Source organism: Chelonoidis abingdonii, chromosome 2 (genome assembly GCF_003597395.2).
Source record: "Chelonoidis abingdonii isolate Lonesome George chromosome 2, CheloAbing_2.0, whole genome shotgun sequence".
NCBI lineage: Eukaryota > Metazoa > Chordata > Testudines > Testudinidae > Chelonoidis > Chelonoidis abingdonii.
Window position 1 is genome coordinate 299,397,186 of NC_133770.1, and position 18,833 is coordinate 299,416,018.

The 18,833-nt window shown below is 53.1% G+C and overlaps 2 protein-coding genes across 2 annotated transcripts in view; one reads left to right on the forward strand and one right to left on the reverse strand.

Moving 5' to 3' along the window:
- Positions 1–5,504: 5,504 nt before the first annotated feature.
- Positions 5,505–14,065, reverse strand: PYCR3 (pyrroline-5-carboxylate reductase 3). Its single transcript, XM_032781874.2, has 6 exons — positions 13,988–14,065; positions 13,176–13,240; positions 12,533–12,712; positions 10,955–11,167; positions 10,201–10,293; positions 5,505–8,732 (listed from the first exon to the last, which is right to left on the reverse strand). Exons 1-6 carry the CDS (start codon positions 14,022–14,024, stop codon positions 8,550–8,552), a joined length of 771 nt encoding a protein of 256 aa, XP_032637765.2. The 5' UTR covers positions 14,025–14,065; the 3' UTR covers positions 5,505–8,549.
- Positions 14,066–16,927: 2,862 nt separating this feature from the next.
- LOC116825681 (protein brambleberry-like) overlaps positions 16,928–18,833 on the forward strand; it is a 31,624-nt gene continuing 29,718 nt past the window's right edge. Inside the window, exons 1-2 of the mRNA XM_032781883.2 lie at positions 16,928–17,215; positions 18,417–18,545. Coding sequence (XP_032637774.1) covers positions 16,967–17,215; positions 18,417–18,545 — 378 coding nt within the window. The 5' untranslated portion in view covers positions 16,928–16,966. The remainder of the gene's footprint in view (positions 17,216–18,416; positions 18,546–18,833) is intronic.

Sequence of the window (18,833 nt, forward strand, 5' to 3'; positions counted from 1 at the left end):
AAAAACATCATAGCGGTGCATTGTTGCCATCTCAGAGCTACTTTTTCAGTGCTGTGTTGGGTCCCAGTCAAAGTTATTGTTGCAGTAGTAACGCTGACATCTCAACATTTTGCTAGTGAGTGCTTTGGATATTGGCAGTCTTTGGAGGAGTAACTTCGTGGCAAACAGATTTAGTTCTAACATGTCTGTTACCCACTGGGAGGTTCATTCAGTGTGACTAGGGGCTGCTGCCTCCGCCAGCTACTTGACGGTACAGAATAATTCTCAGAGGCTGAAAATGTAAGAGTGATGTGTTGCCATTCCAGTTATGAGAAACTTGGAGCTCTTGGTATGGGTCTATCATGAAGATCTTTTGAAACACAGTTTAACTCCAGCCCCAAGAATCACCGCTCCTTTCCCCAGACATGGAATGGGAAGGCCTCTCAGTTATGTCCCGTATTTCACCCTGTGAAGCACCAAAGTTCAGAATTACATAGCTAGGAATATTCTGCCTAGGAAGAGACTGGATTGTCAGAATCCAAATGTAGGGCTCTAGTGGAATGGGGAGTGGTCCGGTCTGGGACTGAGAGTCGGGACATCGTGTTTCTAATGCTATCACTGTGGCTGTGGGGGGAGGGGAGGGAATATGGTAGAGTCCAGGGGACACTGGACTCTTGGGTTCTGCACCAAACTCTGGTAGGGAGCGTAGGCTAGTGGGGGGCAGGGGTCCGAACTGCGTTCGTGGCTTTAGGAGGCAGTGTTGTCCGATCTAATTATTAGAGCAAGGGAATGGCAGACAGCCAATCTCTCTGCTTCCCAGTAGGAAAACATGTCCGTGTTGTTTGCTGGGGAGACCCAGGAAGATGCACCTCATTTCAGGGAAGTCTTGAGGGTGCAGCAGCCATGTCAGCTCATTTCGCTATTGAATATAACACCTGTGTGTTGTACCAGTAATATGTAGCATGCAGAAAGAGCTTTTCATGTCAAATTATCTTACAAACCTTAACTAATGTAATCAGTGCAACTCTCAGAGAAGGAACAGAGCCTAACTGAGGTTTGTGAAATGCTCTGAGATCCTCTGTGAAGGGCTGGATTGGTTCAAAGTGGATGTGTGTACACAGTTCCCATGGAGCAGAGGATGCCCTTCCCATAGCAAAGCTTCGGGATAAGCAAATGCCCCTCGAGGGCACTAACGGCTCTCTGTTCCAAGCCCATTGCAATGGGAGGAGGCTGCCTGAGGTCGCTGTGCTTTGGATTTAGGCTGGTAGTGATGGGCAGGGATGTTGATGACATGTAGTGGCTGGTGTTTCCATGCTGGAGTAGCCCTCGGAGGAATCTTGGCCCTCAGAGGGAAAACAGCAGCTTTGTGGGTGATAAATGAAGCATTCTGGTTCTGCCACTGGGGATTACGCTCTGCTCAGGGGAGATGGAAAAGGCCAGTTAGCTCAAGCCCATCCCCCTGGCAAGAGTTGGTCCCCAGGCAGAGCATATCCTATCCTTGATCTCGGTTGAATCTCATATACCAGAGGGCCTAGGGATGTCATTTCTCAGGCATCAGCTTCCTCCCTTTACTAGCACCGCACTGTCCTTTTCCCAGGCTGTATTTTAATGCTGATGGGCCACCACTTGCTCTCCTATCAGTTGCAGCAGCTCGCTCCTCTCTCCTTCCTGGTAGTACTGGGGGGCGGGGCAGGGCGGTGTGTGTGTGTGTGCGTGCACAGACATTGTACCTTCCCTCTTGGGGTACAGCAAGAGGCTGGCAGGAGCAGTAGGGGTCAGATGCTGCTGGATGAAGTGGCAGGGGGCCTGCTGTGTCAGACATGTGAGACTGGTTGATAGGGAGGGTGGATCCATATGGTGGACTGGAGCATTAGGCAGGCTGGAGAGGATGTCATAAGGGAAAGCTGAAAATCCATCTCAGCTGACCAGCTTCACCACCTCTGGTGAGTCAAGGCCACCTACAAGAAGAACCTATGGGTCGTCTTCTTTAGGGCTGGCCCGCCCCTTTTCTCTCTTCCTACTCAGTTCAGTGCCACTTTCACAGCCGGGGGACTTGCTGCACTGCCAGAAACACAGATTTGGGAGGCACTGATGAGGAACCCACAAGCTTCAGCAAGTGACTGCCCTTCTCTGCCTCAGTTTCCCCATTGTAAAATGGATGGCAGGAGAGAGATCACTTGATCACTACCTGTTAGCTTCACTCTCTCTGGGGCACCTGACATTGGCCACTGTCAGTAGACAGATACTGGGCTAGATGGACCTTTGGGCTGACCCAGTACGGCCGTTCTTATGTTATGACACTAAGCTACTTCAGCAAGGATGCAGGCGTGAGCAGGAAAACTAGCCAGGTAGAGTTTAGCCTTTCTGCACTAGAAACCAGATGATCATAATGGGCAGGAGCGCTCTTGATTCACAGATTCTAAGGGCCCAGTATGTCCATCAGGTCCAACCTCCTGCAGAATGCAGGCCAGAACATTTCACCCAGCGATTGCTGATGTCGAGGGAATGATTCTTTCCCTCCCATGTCAATGAGTGCTAGTGAACCCAAAAAGTTATGATTGAACTGCAGCATCTGTCCGCACACTTCTGTGTCATGTACAGCACCTTGCACAGCAGCAGCATTTCTCACAATGAAGTTGATCAGTTTCAGGCATTGATGCCGCCTTGGTTTCTCCTGTTCTCCGCCTGTGGCAGGCCTCAGTTTAGGCTTCCCAGGACTGAAAGGCTTTAGTTAGACCTAAGTTATTGGGGTCAATATCGTGGGAACAACGTAAATATTTAATAGGGATCAGACTTGAGGGTCCCTTCTGGCCTTAAAAGAAAGGTTTGTTAGTTTTAAAATCCCTTGGTTCAGTAAAAGGGCGCTGCGAGGAATGTGGAGGAGAACAGATCTATCCAAACCTGGGACCATCATGTCACTCTTAAATCAGCAAACCGCTTCCCCTTAGCAAAAGGTGTTTATGGCTCTCACCAGAAAACAGAGCTGTTCCTCTCTGCAATACACTTGCTTGTGTAACATTGCAAAGTCCTGTGTAGCACGTGCCATAAACCAACTCATTAGGTCTGTGCCTTAAAAGGGAAATGTAAATCATCACAGCAGCTGATTGTCCCCTCCACAAACCTCAGGATTTTATGAGCTCATGAGACATTTTTTTTTTAGCTAGGTGAGTTTTCATTCAGCCCCAGGGCTGGGATATAAATGTCAAACTCATTCTAACTGCTGGTGCTCCTACAAGCCAAGAAGGGGAATATGCAATTATACCTATTTATAGCATGTGAGCCCAAGGCTGCAGCCCAGTGTTTTATTATGAAATGAGACTTTGTGTCCGCACTTTGGACAGGCGTTCTGACTGCCCCCTCTTCTCCCTGCACCCTGGTGCTGTCCAATGCCTCTCACTAGAGGACATTCAGTCTAGTGCAGAGCAAGAGAGGGCCTTGAACCACCAGCTACCTCCCTGTGTCTGAGGATCTCCAGGGCAACGCTAGTTAGAAAGGAATGCATTCCTCCTCTGCCCCAGCGGAGTTTGGCCTGCAAGCTGCTCTCCAGCCCCTATTGCCATAGAATCCACTGTTACCATTTACTGCTGCTCTCCCTGCTTTCATCTCAGCACTCAGCAACCGGAGATCACTTCCTCCTTCATTCAGAAGCCTTCTCATTATTATTTCCAGGGCAAAAAGGTTCCAGCTGAGACCAGGGCCCCATCCTGCTAGGAGAAGAACTGGTCAGTTTTGTTGGAAAATGCCAATTTTGCAGCGATGTAGTGGGCTGATGCATTTCCAGTGAACCAACAAGCAGGGTTTCGGCAGTCAGCTGGCAGGTCTCCAACCCACTCGTCTGCCACCGAGCAGGAAAAGTGCCTCCCCTGGGAGCTCCAGCTGGCACCAGGGCTCTCAGCGTTCTAGGCTGCCCTTTCTGCAGCACTGGACCCTGACTTGTCCCCTGGAGTCAGGGTCAGCTGGCTGCTCGTTCATTCGGATAGATATTGAACCAAAACAGTTTGATTTTGCCGCAAAATAAAAAAAAATCCAGACTGTCCTTTTGCCTGGGAAATGGCATGGTTTTGAGGTTTTGTTCCAATTTGGAACAAAAACTTGTTCGAGGCACCGAAGAATTTCTGTGCAGAACAGAAATTCAGAGTTTTGACCCGTGAAGAACTGCACAGCCTCACAATGAGACAGTCCCTGTTCCAAAGAGCCCACAATCTAAACAGACAAGCCAGATGAAGGGTGGGGGGAAATGAGGCGCGTTCTCCCCCTTTGACAGGTGGGGACTGGAGCAGAAGATTTGCCCTGGATTATACACGGAGGCTATGACAGAGCAAAGGACTGAACCCAGATCTCTCAAGTCCCAGCCTAGCACTTCATGCACCATCCTCCTTCCTTTCCTCAAATAGTCAGAGAGAGAGAGAGAGAGAGAGAGAGAGTGTGTGTGTGTGTGTAGCTTTTGACTTTAGTTTTAAAGACAAAACATTAAGACCTTTCCCCAAGGGCCAAAGAAAATAATGCTGGAGCCTAGAACCTAGCAACTCCAGTGATTGAGTGCCTTACAACTAAGCTTGGCAGAATTCAAACCTTCTGGGTTTTTTACAATTTCAATGGGTCATATCAATGTTTAGTGTTTTAAGCATTTTTTCCCCTAATTTTTATCTATTTAAATTTTCACATTTGTGGGAAATCAGTGGGGGGCAAGTTTCAGACAATAATTATTTAATGACCATAGATGTTGAGCTTCAAAAAGCGAGATCTGCTAACTGTTAAAACCCATTTTGTGAACATCACGTTAAAATATACAAAGTAAATATCCTTAACTTGGAAACTAACAAATTTATTTGAGCATAAGCTTTCGTGGGCTACAGCCCACTTCATCGGCTGCATAGAATGGGACATATAGTAAGATATATAGACACATACAGAGAACATGAACTTCCCACCTTTTCATGTTCTCTGTATGTGTCTATATATCTCCTCAATATATGTTCCATTCTATGCATCCGAAGAAGTGGGGTGTAGCCCACAAAAGCTTATGCTCAGATAAATTTGTTAGTCTCTAAGGTGCCACAAGTACTCCTGTTCTTTTTGCGGATACAGACTGACAGGGCTGCTACTTTGAAACCTGTCCTTAACTCAAATTCAAATAAATTCTCAGGCAGAATATTTTTTTTTTTTTACTTTGCCTGTCAGTAAATTTTGGTAATGGACAGAAATGTGTTTGGTGAAATTGACAATTAAAGATATTTACAGATAAAAATCAAACCCTTCCAAACCTCCTTATCAATACCATGATACAGGCACCTCGTTAGCCTGACACCCCCTTTAACCACACAGCAAAGACAGCAGACTATCAAATACTGCCATGCACATGTCCCTCTGCCTTCAGCTCCACAGCCCATTCACCACTCACCCTTGCTTCTGAAATGCAGCCAGCCAGCGCTGATCAATACTTTTCATTCATAAGATACAGGGGTGGGGTGTTGGCTAACACAGAAAATGACCTTTTCATAAAATAAATTTCAGCAGGAAATACCTGTTTTCAATTAGGTTTTTATTTGGGGGGCGGGGGCAGGAGATCAGACAATATCCTCAAATGACCCCATTTTTCAATGAAAACCTGAACATGTTTGTAGAAAAATGTAAACAAAGATGAAATCCTTACAATTCCTGACCAGCTCCAGGTGCAACCTCATGGGGGGGGAGGATGGATGGAGGGGGATAGATCCTCATCCTGTCAAGCGGTTCTTACTCTGGAGGAATTGCTCCTCCCATCCCCCAAACAATCAGGCTTCCTGCAATTCCCCCTCTCGATGGCCTGATCCAAAGCTCACTAAAGCCAATGGAAAGATTCCTATTGACTTCAGTGGGCTTTGGATACTGCCCTATACAGCTCCCCTCTCTCCTCCTGAGCCAGTCCCTCCAGCCCCACAACATCCGTGCTGCTCTTCTCTGCACTCTACCTCCTGTAGCCTTTATTTCTTTCCCTCACTCCGCTCATTATTTCAACCTGAAGCCAATTCAGGGTCCTGCACCGGAGCTGCCGGCACAGCCTTGAAGGGCTGCAAATGGGGGTGGAGCAGAGAGATGGCTGGCTGCATGGCTGAGAATGAGCCAACAGAGCGGGAGGTGGCACAGGAGATGGGAATTGGCCTTGCAGGGACACCTGTTCAAGCCCCTAAATGGAGGCCCGGTCCATATCTGTGTCATCCTCCAAAGCCATATGAATATTGCATGATGCCACCTGCCAAGGTGCATTATGTAGCTGGAGTCCCAGGACTGTGAGCTTGGCTGACAGATCCCAGAGGGAGCAGTGGGGGAAAGCCGGGCAGGAAACACATTTCAGAGCCATTTGGAGAAGGGGCACACAGAGCACACCCTCCTCCCCTGGGCCATGCGTTGTGCCGGGGTCACAGCTGGCCCTGACCCCAAGGCATGCACCACGGGGCTGGTACTGCAGCCAATCAGAGATTGCCGAGGGCAAAGGCACTTTCTGCTTCTGTTTGCAGCTCACCACTCGGCTTAGAGCTGGCATTACCTGCCCACCCCACACCAGGGATCACAGTTCAGGATGGGGATCAGTTCAAATGGGGATCACAGTTCAGGATCTTCGCTGCCCTGCGGTGGATTCCCCTGCATGAATGTGAGAGGGGCTGTTAGCTCCCAGCTGGGACCAGCTCACCGGGCAGCGGTGGGGTGGCAGGTCTCAAGTCTCAGGCTGCCAAATGAGACAGAGAGGCTGAGCACTCAGGAGATCAGAGCTCTACGCTCTAATACTGAGCTGGCCTGTCTCACTCTGCTGTCCTGTGCCTCGGTTTCCCCAGCTGTAGAATAGGGACAATCATGCCACCCAGCCTTTGAGAGCCACAGAGGGAAAAGCACTCCGGGCATTAGCTTGTGATGGACAAAGTACGTGGGTGTGTTCTCTGAAGGAGCAGGTAGGTAGGTATAGTTGGGAGTGGAGTCTTGTGCAGCCAGAACACAGCCCTACAGGTACCTCTGCGTGCCATCGTTAAAACTTTCACTGCTGAGCATTGAAATCACATTGGATCACACATCCAGACAACGTACTGTTGGTAGATGGCATGGCTGACAATAGGGCAGCGGAGCTGTTGGTTGAGGTTTGCTGGCATGGGGAGATAAACTCGGATGCCCCTGCCCACCCTACAATCACCGCTGCCTAAAGGAGGAAGGAGATAAATTCCCTTTCCCCCTTCCAGCTACCCGACGACCCAGTTACACACCGCCCTCCCTGATTCTGTCAATACCAGGTTTCACTGAGCATTGGTGGGGCTGTGGGGGCTCCCTGACTTCGATTTGACAGTGAGCCAGGGACACTGCGCAGTGATGGATTTGGCCCTGCAGCAGAGTGGAGGAGCTACTGCGCATGGAGGATCTGTGCCAACCCCCCTTACTGAAAATGCTGCAGCAGGAGGAGGTTAACACAACCTACAGCCATGGAGCAGCAGCTTCTCCGCTTGCAACGCACAAGCCTGAGACCAGCTCTAACTTTGCTGACCACTGCTTGCCCCAGGGCAGGGGCCAGCTTGCATGGACTAGAGCAGGTGGTGATGATGTCACCATTAACCCTTTAGTTAGCAGAGGAACCAAGAGATCAACAGACCTTTTGGAGGGCACAGGACACCTCTATTTCACTGCCCACTGCTGGCACACATGGCTTCCTATGCCGCATGCCAGCTAGGGCTCTCCTGGGACTGCCAGTGCAGCTGCTAACAGGCAGCTGGAGCTTATGGTCTCTTCCAGGCCTCTGCTGCTACCTATTTCCTGCCCACTCAGCAGTGAAAACAGTCAGGAATACAGGGAACTCCCCCCTCACCCAGGCACTTAGAGGGAGCAGGGGTTGTTGGGACCCGGGGACTTGCACCTCCCTGCTAAAGGGGGATGGAAGCTGCAGGCTGCATGAAGGCTCCATGAGCCACCACCCCCAGGAGAACATCCTGTAAACCAGTACCTGCTCCCACCACCAGACCAGACCCACCAGCAGGTGAGACGCTGGCTGGACCATCACCAGGCGGCAGACGGGAAGGCTGCACTTTACCGATCGGGACTGTTTCCCTGACAGCCATGTGATCACTGCAGATGCAGACGGCAAGCCTGGTGCCAAGGCTGCCTTCGGAGGATGGGCACCGTCTCTAAACAAAGGAGAGCAGAAGAAGCCAGGAGTCTGGGCCAGCTGCTCCCCTGTCCTGCTGTTGCCATCATTTATTAGGGACCCACCATCTGGAGAGAGCAGCCAACACGTACGGAATGGATACGAGCGTTAAGTCCCCACAGCCGAGGCAGGGCTGAGCCAAGGCAGGTCGGGGGACTGCCAGGAACACAAGGGGACCCTGCTTCACATGTGGGGAAGCCATGCCTCGTGGGGAAGGACTGGGGCTAGAGTAGATCACTGGTGACCTGGAGCTGGGAATCCCTCAGGCAGGAAGAGAGGCACCTAGGGAGGGACGAATGGGATCTACATCCACTGGACAACCTGGGAAACTTCCTTCCATCACAGAACGGAGATTTGCATGTGGCTCAGACAGGCCAGGCACCCCGCAACACCCTGACCAGTTGGGCCCCTATCTCTCGCCCAGCTCACGAGCCCGCATGGTCGCAGCCTCCACGGCGTTCATGACGGTGGCCCGCAGCGCCCCCTTCTCCAGCTCGTGCAAGGCGTGGATGGTGGTGCCGCCAGGCGTGCAGACGTCGTTGCGGAGCTTGGCCGGGTGCTCCCCTGTCTCCAGGATCATCTTTGCTGTTCCCTGCAAGAGGAGGCGGGCTCAGAGGAGAGCAGGGTGGCTGGGGGGCTGTGCCTTAGCATCCTGTAAGTGTTTCTGCTCTCTGATTTGGGGAGCTGGGGGAAGGAGACCATGCTGCTCCTTCCCAGGAAGAGACATGACTTCCCCACTCTCCCATTGGCTCACTCTGTGGCCTTTGGGAACAGAACCCATGTCTCCCAACCTGAGCACCTTGCTCTGATTGCTAGACAGCACTGCCTGCCATTGTTATACAAGGTGTGAATGCCATTAACACAAGAGCTCAGGGGAACCAGCTCAAACTCTCATCAGCTAATGTATCCCATTGTAAATTCATGACCTGCTTCCTCCAAGGGGTAGAAAACCTGCCTTACAGGGATAGACTCACAGAGCTTGGTGTATTTCGCTTAATGAAGAGCAAGTTAAGGGGTGACTTGATCACAGTCTATATGTACCTACATGGGGAACAAATATTTGATAATGGGCTCATCAGTCCATCAGAGGAAAGTCTAACACCATCCAATGGCTAGAAGTTAAAGCCAGACAAATTCAGACTAGAAATAAGACAATTTTTAAAAGTGAAGGTAATTGGCCATCGGAACAGTTTACCTCAAAGGTCCCTCACTGGTAATTTTAAAATCCAGACTGGCTGTTTTCTAACCCCTCTGCTCTAGGAATGATTTGGGGGCAGGTCTCTGGCCTGTGTTAAACACAAGGTCAGGCTAGATAATCACAGTGGTCCCTTCTGGCCTCGGAATCTATGATGGCTGCAAGAAATTGGCCAGCTGGTAATGCACAGATTAAGGGGCAGCTGGCCCCAGGTGCCCCCTTCCCCAGTCCCTACCTCTAGCCTGTATCCTGCTCCCCCTCTGTTCTCATGGTTTTGGTTTCGCTAACTGAAAGGACTTTGGGGCAGTTACTGACTCTTCCTAGGTTTGTCCGGTTCACCTGCAGCCACCACCTCCCTCTGGTGGCCGTGCTAGGACATGCAAAGAGGCTTTGCTTCTTCCAGTTCAGCCCCATGATGTCCTGGATGAGTCCCCAGGAATCTTTTGCACTGATTGCAAGTGGTGGAACTCAGGATTCTTAAGCAGCAAGGCCCCTACGGGTCCCAGAGGAACCCATACATACTTGGCTGATCACAGCTCAGCTCAAACGGCAGAGTCCGTCAGAGAAGCTAAGGGGGTAGGAACCAAGGTGTGGTAAGACAGCGACAGCTAAGGAATCACTGGAAAGGCAGATGGAGCCACAAGGCACAGGGGTGATACAGGAGTTTTCCCTAAGACTGAGAGCTTTTTCTGGGCACTTGCTATATGGGCATAGCAGATGGTGCTGCAGGCTGCATTGGGGAACCCAGGACTGGAATAGACAGGGGAACTGCAGGTCAGAAGAAAAGTGCATTGGGGGCTGATGGAGGGGGCAGGACTGGGTTAAGTGGGGGAATCTGAAGACTGAGAGCAAAGTCCAAACTTACCAGCAGTGTCTGGGCTGCAATTTTATTGGCCAAGGCACTGGGCATGCCCATCTTCAAAGCACCTTCTGCCAGGGCTTCAGCAAACAAGTAAACCTGGCGCAGGGAAAGGCGGACATTCAGGGAACAGCTAGATCTCACTGCTGTTGCTTCTGGAGGACAGGACATGGAGGCATCCCAGGACAGGAGCCAGCCTGGCAGTGCTGAGCCAGCAGAGCCTTCCAAAAGCTGCTGGCCACCATCCTGATCCTGGCAGGAATCAGATGCCCATGAAGCTAGAAGCAAGTTACAGGCCAGGGACTGAGGTCTCCAACTGGACTCCATTAGACCCCTGATTCCCAAGCCTCTATGGGCAAAGACAGCAGTTACTAGACTAAGAGCTCAGCTGTAGCAGCCCCAGATCCCTGTTTGCTGACTAACCCACCAGGGGCACAGGCTGCCCCACTCTAACATCACATGGTTTAGAGGCAGCCGCGGGTCTATCGTGGGCATGAGCACACACAGCCCAGCAGGCGATGGGCGGCACCAGGGATTCGTCATTCAGGGAGAGAGTGGAGCCCAGGGTGCCCATCAGAGAAGCCTCAAGTGTCAGGACTGATAACCCGAGCAAGGCTTGGGAGTCGCTGTATTCAGGTGCAGAAAGCCCAAGGTGGAGGGAACAACCCTGCCCTGGCAGGGCTGGCAGATGATTAACCGGGAAATACCTGGGGCTGGACAGCAGCATTAAGAGACGCTGGGCCAGCTCAAGGGCACTTACGTAGGCTACGCCGCTGCCACTCAGGCCCGTATGGATATCGATGTAGGACTCAGGCGTTTCTTCACACAGCCCGCAGGCGGACAGCAGGCTCTTCAGCAGGGCAGCCTCCTGCTCCCCAGCACAGCTCCCCCGGGCAAACACCACTGCCCCCTCCTGCACCACGCACGGCAGGTTGGGCATGACCCGCAGCACCTTGGTCCCAGCAGGGAGAAGCTGCAGGGAGAGACGGCTGTGACACTAAACCAGGAGAACACTGTTGCTGGTGGGGACAGGGGCTGGGAGACAGCCCAGGGGTCTCAACGCAGGGCTCAGTATGTGCCTTTCATCACAGAGGACATGGCAGGCTTAACCCAGCCCTTGCAGTGTGTCCACATGGCGAACGCACCAGGCAGCTCAGGAGCTCAGCATGATTGCCAGGGGAAGCCTGGGCTGAGATAGCCGAAAGGCTGAAGGTTAGGATTGAGGGACATCGGCAAAGCTGCGTGTGCGTGTGTGTGTGGGGGGGGGAGGGGTTGTCCAGGACTGGGATAATGGGGGGCTGCAAGTTAGGATAGAAGGGCACTGGGCATAATACTCAATCTGTGACAATAATTTTACAAAAGTACAGGGAGGAGTGGAGGTGGGTGGGGAAAAACCATTGACAGCAACTTAGGAAGGAGGGTTTGCGGAGACTAGCCAGGGGTGGGGTATGTGTGTCAGCTCAGCGTCCCCTGCTGCATTCAATCTCTTCAGATAAGTACAGAAAGGAAACAATCCACAAGCAGGACTAAACAGAAAGCAGCTGACTGATGACAAGAAACACAAAACCACCAGGGATTACGCTGCAGGCCCATGTATGCCTATGCTATGGCTCCTCTGCTGAGACCGGCACAAACTGACCTGCTTGCTGGCAACTAGGACATGGCAACCTGGCAGGGCTGGATTAAGGTACAGGCATGACAGGCCCATGCCCTGGGCCCCAGCTCCTGGAATCATGGGATTACAGCACGTTTTCAGCTTTTACTTAAAAAAATAAGTCTCTAGCTCTCTTGACTCATTACCTGGGCATAACAGGTACAGGGATGGCTGCCTGAGTCTGCAGAGAACCTGGGACAATAGCCTCATACACCTCAGTGGACTGGATTACACCTGGAAGTAGCAAGCAGCGCCCTTCCTAGAACAATACTCCATGCGTGGCAGAAGGGGAAGAGTACAGCAGGCCTGGCGTTCCACCACAGCAGGCCAGGTGTAAGTACTGGCACACCCCTTGCTACCCCCTGCCTCTCTGGGATGGAAAGGGTAGCTATCCTGCAACTCCCTCCCCTGCACCCACACCCATTCCATGTAGGGGGGCATATCTATGGCACATGGGGGGGAGCCTTGATCTGGCCCTGGCTGTATACACACCGGACTCACTGGAAAGCTGCGTGGATTTGGAGCGCTCTTTACCTACAGGCATTCTTCCTCTTATCCAGACCATTGTATAAAAGCAAATATAAACCCTTCACACGCATGTGCATGCCCCAGACACTCACCCAGCCAGCTGCCCCACAGTTTAATTAGGGGTGGGAGGGCCAAGAGGGACCATCAGACACTCACCTGTTGCAGTATCTGCAGAGTGACTCCAGCAGCCACCGATACGATAATGTGGTCCCGGGTAACTGCAGGAGCAATCTGCTGCAGGACTTCAGGAAGCAGGTGAGGCTTGGTGGCTAGGAAGACCAGAGTACAGTGCTGCAGCACCTCACTGTTGCAGTGTGTCGTCCTGCAGCCCAAATCCTGCCACCCAAGGAGATGGGACACGGTTAAAGGCTTGGAGAGGAAAGGTCAGCAGAGCAGGACAGGTTGGAATTCACCAGTACAACAGCAGCACTCAGCACCCGCCTGCTCTTAACACGCTTTGTGAGGTTAAAACTCAACCCTGTGAAGTGGGGAAGGGCCATCTGAGGATCATTCCATCCGCTACTGGCATGCACTTTAAACTGCAAGGCTGGGGTACTGGGCTGAGTATTGACCCAAAGGGAAGCCCCCCCCAGCTAATTCACCAGCACCATTTCCCAGGGCACCCAGATGTTCCTCACAGGAATTTAGTAGCTTGCAGGATCTGATGGGATAACAACAAAGCAGCATCAAGCACCACTACTGCGTTTGCCTCCTGTTTCCAGACACCTAGACACTATTAGCTCTTCCAGTTTCATGGAAGAGAGACTGAACCTCTCCCACGCAGCCTGCCCTTGCTCACCTGGAAGGCACCCAAGTTCCTGTCGGACGGCGCGCTGGCCAAGATATTAGCAGCTTTGACTTTTCCTTAAAACACAGAGCAGAGGGAATCAGCTGCGTTAAAATGCATCAAGACAATCCTGCGTTGCCTCCAACACAGACAAGAAACCAAGACAAACACAGCTGAACCTTGGAACCGTCACCCAGACCGGGCTGCGGTAAGAACCCAGCCCAAGGGTTCCCCCCTCAGCAGCAAGTGTGAGTTTCCCAAGGGCTGTGAAATGCTAACAGGCAGGAGAAGAGCCTAATTGCTGCTGGAGGAGCTTGCCAGGCGTGGGCAAACAGGGGCCGTGTGCTCTGTGGGCAGCGATGCCAGGTGATTGCACGGAACGTACTTTTACCATATGACGGCAATGGTGTCAGCAGACCTGGAACGTCTGCAAGCATCATGGGAACAACCAGGCAGCTCTATGCGGCCTTCACTCCCTAGGAATCCGATCCCAGCGTCGTTCACCACTGGATCTGAGCAGAGATGCCCCTCGTAGGGGTGCGGATGCTGGGCATGGCAGCTACTTATCCCGGAATCCTTTGCACAGGAAGGACATGCAGATGCTTCTGGGATGAGGGGTGCAGCAGGGGCCCACCCAGGGACGTAGCCGCGGCTGGCATAGGGCTCAGGCTCTGGAACTCCAGCGCCGGGCACGGCAGCTCGTTACACGGGGCTCCATCACTGAGCACCAACATGCACTGCCCAGCGCTGAAATGCAGCCACCTCTGGGGCGAGGCACGCGGCTCCACAGGGACACCCCGAGGGGCGGGGGGCGGGGGCCCTACCTGCGCGCACCAGGCCCTGCGCCAGCCCTTGGGCCATGCGCCCGGCCCCCACGAACCCGACCCGCAGCTCCTCGCGCGCCTCCACAGGCTCCCTAACGGCTTCCGCAGCGTCCACAGACGTGGGGCGGGGCTCCGTGCTCGCTCCCCACGCCGCGCGGCCCCGCCCCCCGCCTCGCGATTGGCTGCGCCGGGTGTGATGTCATCGGGCGCCGCTCTCAAATGGGTCCCGGGAAGCGTAAAGCTGTTTCTCTAGGGGGCGGAGTCAGGTGAGTGCTGCGGCTGGCCCACGTGGGGTCCCGATGGGGGCGGGGCCCGCGCTCTGCTCCCACGTTGGCAGCACCTGGTGGGGTGCACGTGCCAAGGGGGGGGCTTGTCCCCGGGGGAGGCAGCCCCGCCCCCATCTCTCCGTGGCTGGTTAGTAGCTTTGCGCTCCCCACAGGGCGGTGTCCTTCTCCCCATCCTGGGGTGGGGGGCTGCGTGGGGGGGCAGATCCCCCCCCCCCCCCCAGCATGGAGTCTGTTCCTCAGAGCTGGGCGGCTCAGTAGTTGAGCGCTCGCTCCACCGGCTGTGGGCTGGGGACTGAAATGCCGCGTGGGACCCTCTGGCCCATGCTAGGCAGGAGGCCAGTCTGAATGATGGTGGTGGGCCCTTCGGTGTCTAACCCACCCTGCTCCCGGTCATCCGTTAGCACCCAGAGAGCCCGCTCCGGTCCCCTGGCCCTGCTGCCATCTGCCTCGAATGTGCCCGCTCTGTGCTGAGTGCCCTGGTCCTGCACTGACTGGCTCAGCTGTGAATGGACAGCCAGTGGCTGGGGCCTGGAGTGGCTGGTGTCACGGTTTCTGAATCAAGTGATCAGCTTGATTCCACTACCAGCCTTCTTTTAAAAGCAGCAGGGAGTCCTGTGGCACCTTATAGACTAACAGACGTTTTGGAGCATGAGCTTTCGTGGGTGAATACCCACTTCGTCGGATGCATATTCACCCACGAAAGCTCATGCTCCAAAACGTCTGTTAGTCCATAAGCTGCCACAGGATTCTTTGCTGCTTTTACAGATCTAGACTAACATGGCTACCCCTCTGATACTTTTTTTAAAAGTTCTCTATCATCGCTGTTCAAAGACCTCAGAGACACCACATCTAGTGGCTAAAGCTGGGGCCTGGGAGTTAGGACTCCTGGGTTCTGTTCTGAGTCTGAGTGGCCTCTGTTTCCCTCTCTGGGAAATGTGGCTAGTACTTCAGTCATCTTAGGTGGGTTGCGAGGACAAATCCACTGATCTTGGATGTGCTTTGAGATTCTTAGACAGCAGAACCCCTTGAGTTACAATGTACAACCTGCCAACGTGGTAAATTCTGATATGAAAGGATGTGAAACCAACAGAGATTGGAGTTAGAAAATAATTAGCTACTTCAACAGGCACATTAATTTCATCTGTCAGAGGGGTAGCTGTGTTAGTCTGGATCTGTAAAAGCAGCAAAGAGTCCTGTGGCACCTTATAGACAAACAGACATATTGGAGCATGAACCTGCGTGGGTGAATACCCACTTTGTCGGGTGCATATTCACCCATGAAAGCTCGTGGTTGAATATGTCTGTTAGTCTATAAGGTGCCACAGGACTCTTTGCTGCTAATATCATCTGGTTTCTCCTGCATATTGATATGTCTGATCCTTTTCTAACATGCCTTTCTGTAGATGTCACAACTTGATACTGTGGGCTTTGTTCTTTACTGAGGGGTGGAGGGCCTCTCTGATACAATTGCCTTGGCTGGTTTCATCTTGGCCAAAGTCTCTTGTTGTATGGGACCAATGTTTAAATGCACGGAGCTGCCTCTGGAAGTGTGCTGCTCTTGGACAAAAAGGATTTGAAGGTTAAACGTTAAGGGAATTATGTGAGGCACAGTGTCTACCAAGAAGGAGGACTTTTATCTTTAAAAGTATATCTTGGATAGGGAAGAGCTGGGAGCTGAATTCCATTTCCATTGCTCCTGGGTGGCTTTAGCATCCTTCATATTATCTTGTTACAATCCGGTCTGTAAAATAAGAGCTCCAATAACATGTACGCAGCAGCACCATCGTCACTAACTACCCATGGCTCCTACCCTGGCAGCCTGGCTCACTTTGCTTCAAACTAGCTGTAGGAAAATCTGGAGACTGTACCCGACTGTTACCTCCCTGAGGGCCACATTGCCAGCAGCATCTAGCAGCATAAAGTTCTGTATAATGGAGAGACCGGGACAGGTGCATGCAGTTGTGTGGCCTGTGGAGACTCTAGATCCCAGCATGTATCAAGATGGGACTTTTGCATGCTGGGGCTGTTAGCTTCCATGATCCCCAGACCCTCTGTTAGTTCTAGCTATCTGACCATTAATCTTCCTCTCCCAGATGCCCCCTCTAGAACATACACAGGAGGAAATCGGGGAGGAACCGTAATATCCTGGGCACCTCCCAACTCAGTGTCACAAACATCACTGTTGTTATTTCTTTGTATTGTTGTAGCACCTAGGAACCTCAGACATGGCATTGTGCTAGGGGCTGCACAAACACAGACACGTCCCTGCCCCCAGGGAGCTTCCAATCTAAGCATGAGACAAGATCACAGATGGGTGCAGACAGGGGAGTACAAGGCAACAGTGAGACAGTGCGTTCGGCATGGCAGGCCGTGGCCTCGGCACACCAGTGGCATAGCCGTTGTCAGCATAACATCAGGCCTGTGCCATTCGCTCCCCTCTTCTGGAGCTTGTGGAAGGTGTTCGGGCCAGTCCCACGCCGGCTCCTGGATGGGCCCCGCTCTGCAGCTCGCTACCATTGCTCTGTCCTGGGCCTCCTGACAGAGTCAGGCTGAGCTCTCTGAGATCAGGGAATCGTGAGGGATGTAGGGGGTGGGATGTGGAGCTGCTGCTCAATGGCTGGGGCTCCCCAGACTCCTCTCAGTTCAAACTCTCTCTGTTCTCTCCCTGCAGGATCACCTTCCATGCCGCAAGATGCTGCGCCTGGACCGCTGGGCTCTCTTCCTTCCTACCCTCCTCTCCCTCCTTTTCGCTCCCTCTTCTGGATTTCTTGGCTGGCTGAGGCAGGGAGCAGCTCCAGAAAGAGACCCCATCCCCCCGACACCAGCGCCGGACTCAAGGAGTCTCCCTAATGCTCCCTTTGAGATGACAACGGGGGATGAGCGATTCCTGGCTGAGGCCAGGCATCTGGATCTGTCTCCGCTGGACTCCTGTCACCACAAGGTGTCACTTATCTCTTTGTTGCAGGAGGTCACTAAATGGGCTGGAGCTGAACAGAGAGGGAGGAGGGAATGGTCTCTGCCCCAAAGCACTTGGCATCCAAGGTCCAGCTCCTGCAAGCACTTCTGCGTGGGTTCCCTGTGAGCAGGAGCTGTGCATTGCACTCAGTGGGATTGCTTCCTGTGTGTAGCTGTTTCATGTTTGCATGATCAGGCCCTAAACAGAGCAGCAGTGAAAGGGAGCGGGGAGGGAGACAACCACCAAGCAACGGTGCTTAGGCTGATGGTGCCACTGTTCCGTGTGGCCACAAATTGCACTGGTGTCGGTAGGAGCTCTCCTCAGCTGCCCTGCCCCTCATTAGCTGGCTCATTTCCTGTGAAGGGGGTCTTGTGGGGGGCCCTCGAAGATGAAGCAGGTCACCCTGTTTGTCCGCTATGTCCCCCAACCTCTCCAGATGTTCTTCCAGGCCACCTCCTACCCCTGGAACGCTCCCCAACCCTGGAGCGGGTCCATGCAGCCCCTGCATGTTCACATCCCTCCTCCCCCCAGGAGGCCTGAGTTTGTCAAGTATATTAAGACAATGCCATCTTCCTCCCCTGCTCTGCAGCTGTTCCCGGGCAGAGCCCTTGCTGATGGCCTGCGGGTGCCAGTGGGGCACATGGTGCGGGCTCCTTGGTCAGTCTGCTTCTCTGAAGGCTTTTAGGCTCTTCTGCATTTGCAGAGCAGCTAGAAGTGGGGAGGAGAGGGGAGCTGGCCTGGCGGGAGGGGAAACAGCTGCTCTCAGATAGTGGGAGAGGAGCTGCCCGTTGCGGGGGGGCGGGGGGAGGAGGGGACTGAGCAGGGAAGAGGGATTGGGTTAACATCTCCAGGGGAGCAGAGGCAGAAGGGCACCAGCTGGCTTGACTGTGCTTTCACAGGGAGCGGCCATGTGAGGAGGGCATGGAAGATAGCAGCGGGGGGCGGGGGGCAAACCCCAGGAACTGAGCTCTCCTCATTGAGTAACTGCCCAGCATTAATGATTCTCCTATCATGGAGCAGCAGATGAGGATTTAAAATGCAAGTCTAGGGGCAGAGACCACATGTGGCCTGCAGATGAGGTGTTACCTTCCTATGCATCTGGGAGAGGTTGGGGGTGTGGGAGGCACCAGCTTGCTGAAACCACAAGCCCTAACACACTCCTTCCCCTCTGTGTTGCTGCTGGCAGGTTATTGCCCAGCTCCACTCCTCCTGTACGGACCTGACAGAAGAGGAACTGGCCAAGCTGGGGGTGTCCCTGTTCAACTGCCAAGCGAGTGTGGAGGGGCGCAGGACCTATCCCTGCACTGCCGACATGGTAAGATGGTGAGGGGCGGCTCTGAATTCACGCCCTCCTATGCTGGCTGGGGAGAGGGCAGCAGCCAGTGCAGGCACCCTGAGATTCTCCTCACGCGGGCCTGGGGAGTGAAGAAAGAACATAAGAATGGCCGTACTGGGTCAAAGCAAAGGTCCATCTAGCCCAGTATCTGTCTACTGACAGTGGCCAATGCCAGGTGCCCCAGAGGGAGTGAACCTAACAGGCAATGATCAAGTGATCTCTGTCCTGCCATCCATCTCCATCCTCTGATGAACAGAGGCTAGGGAC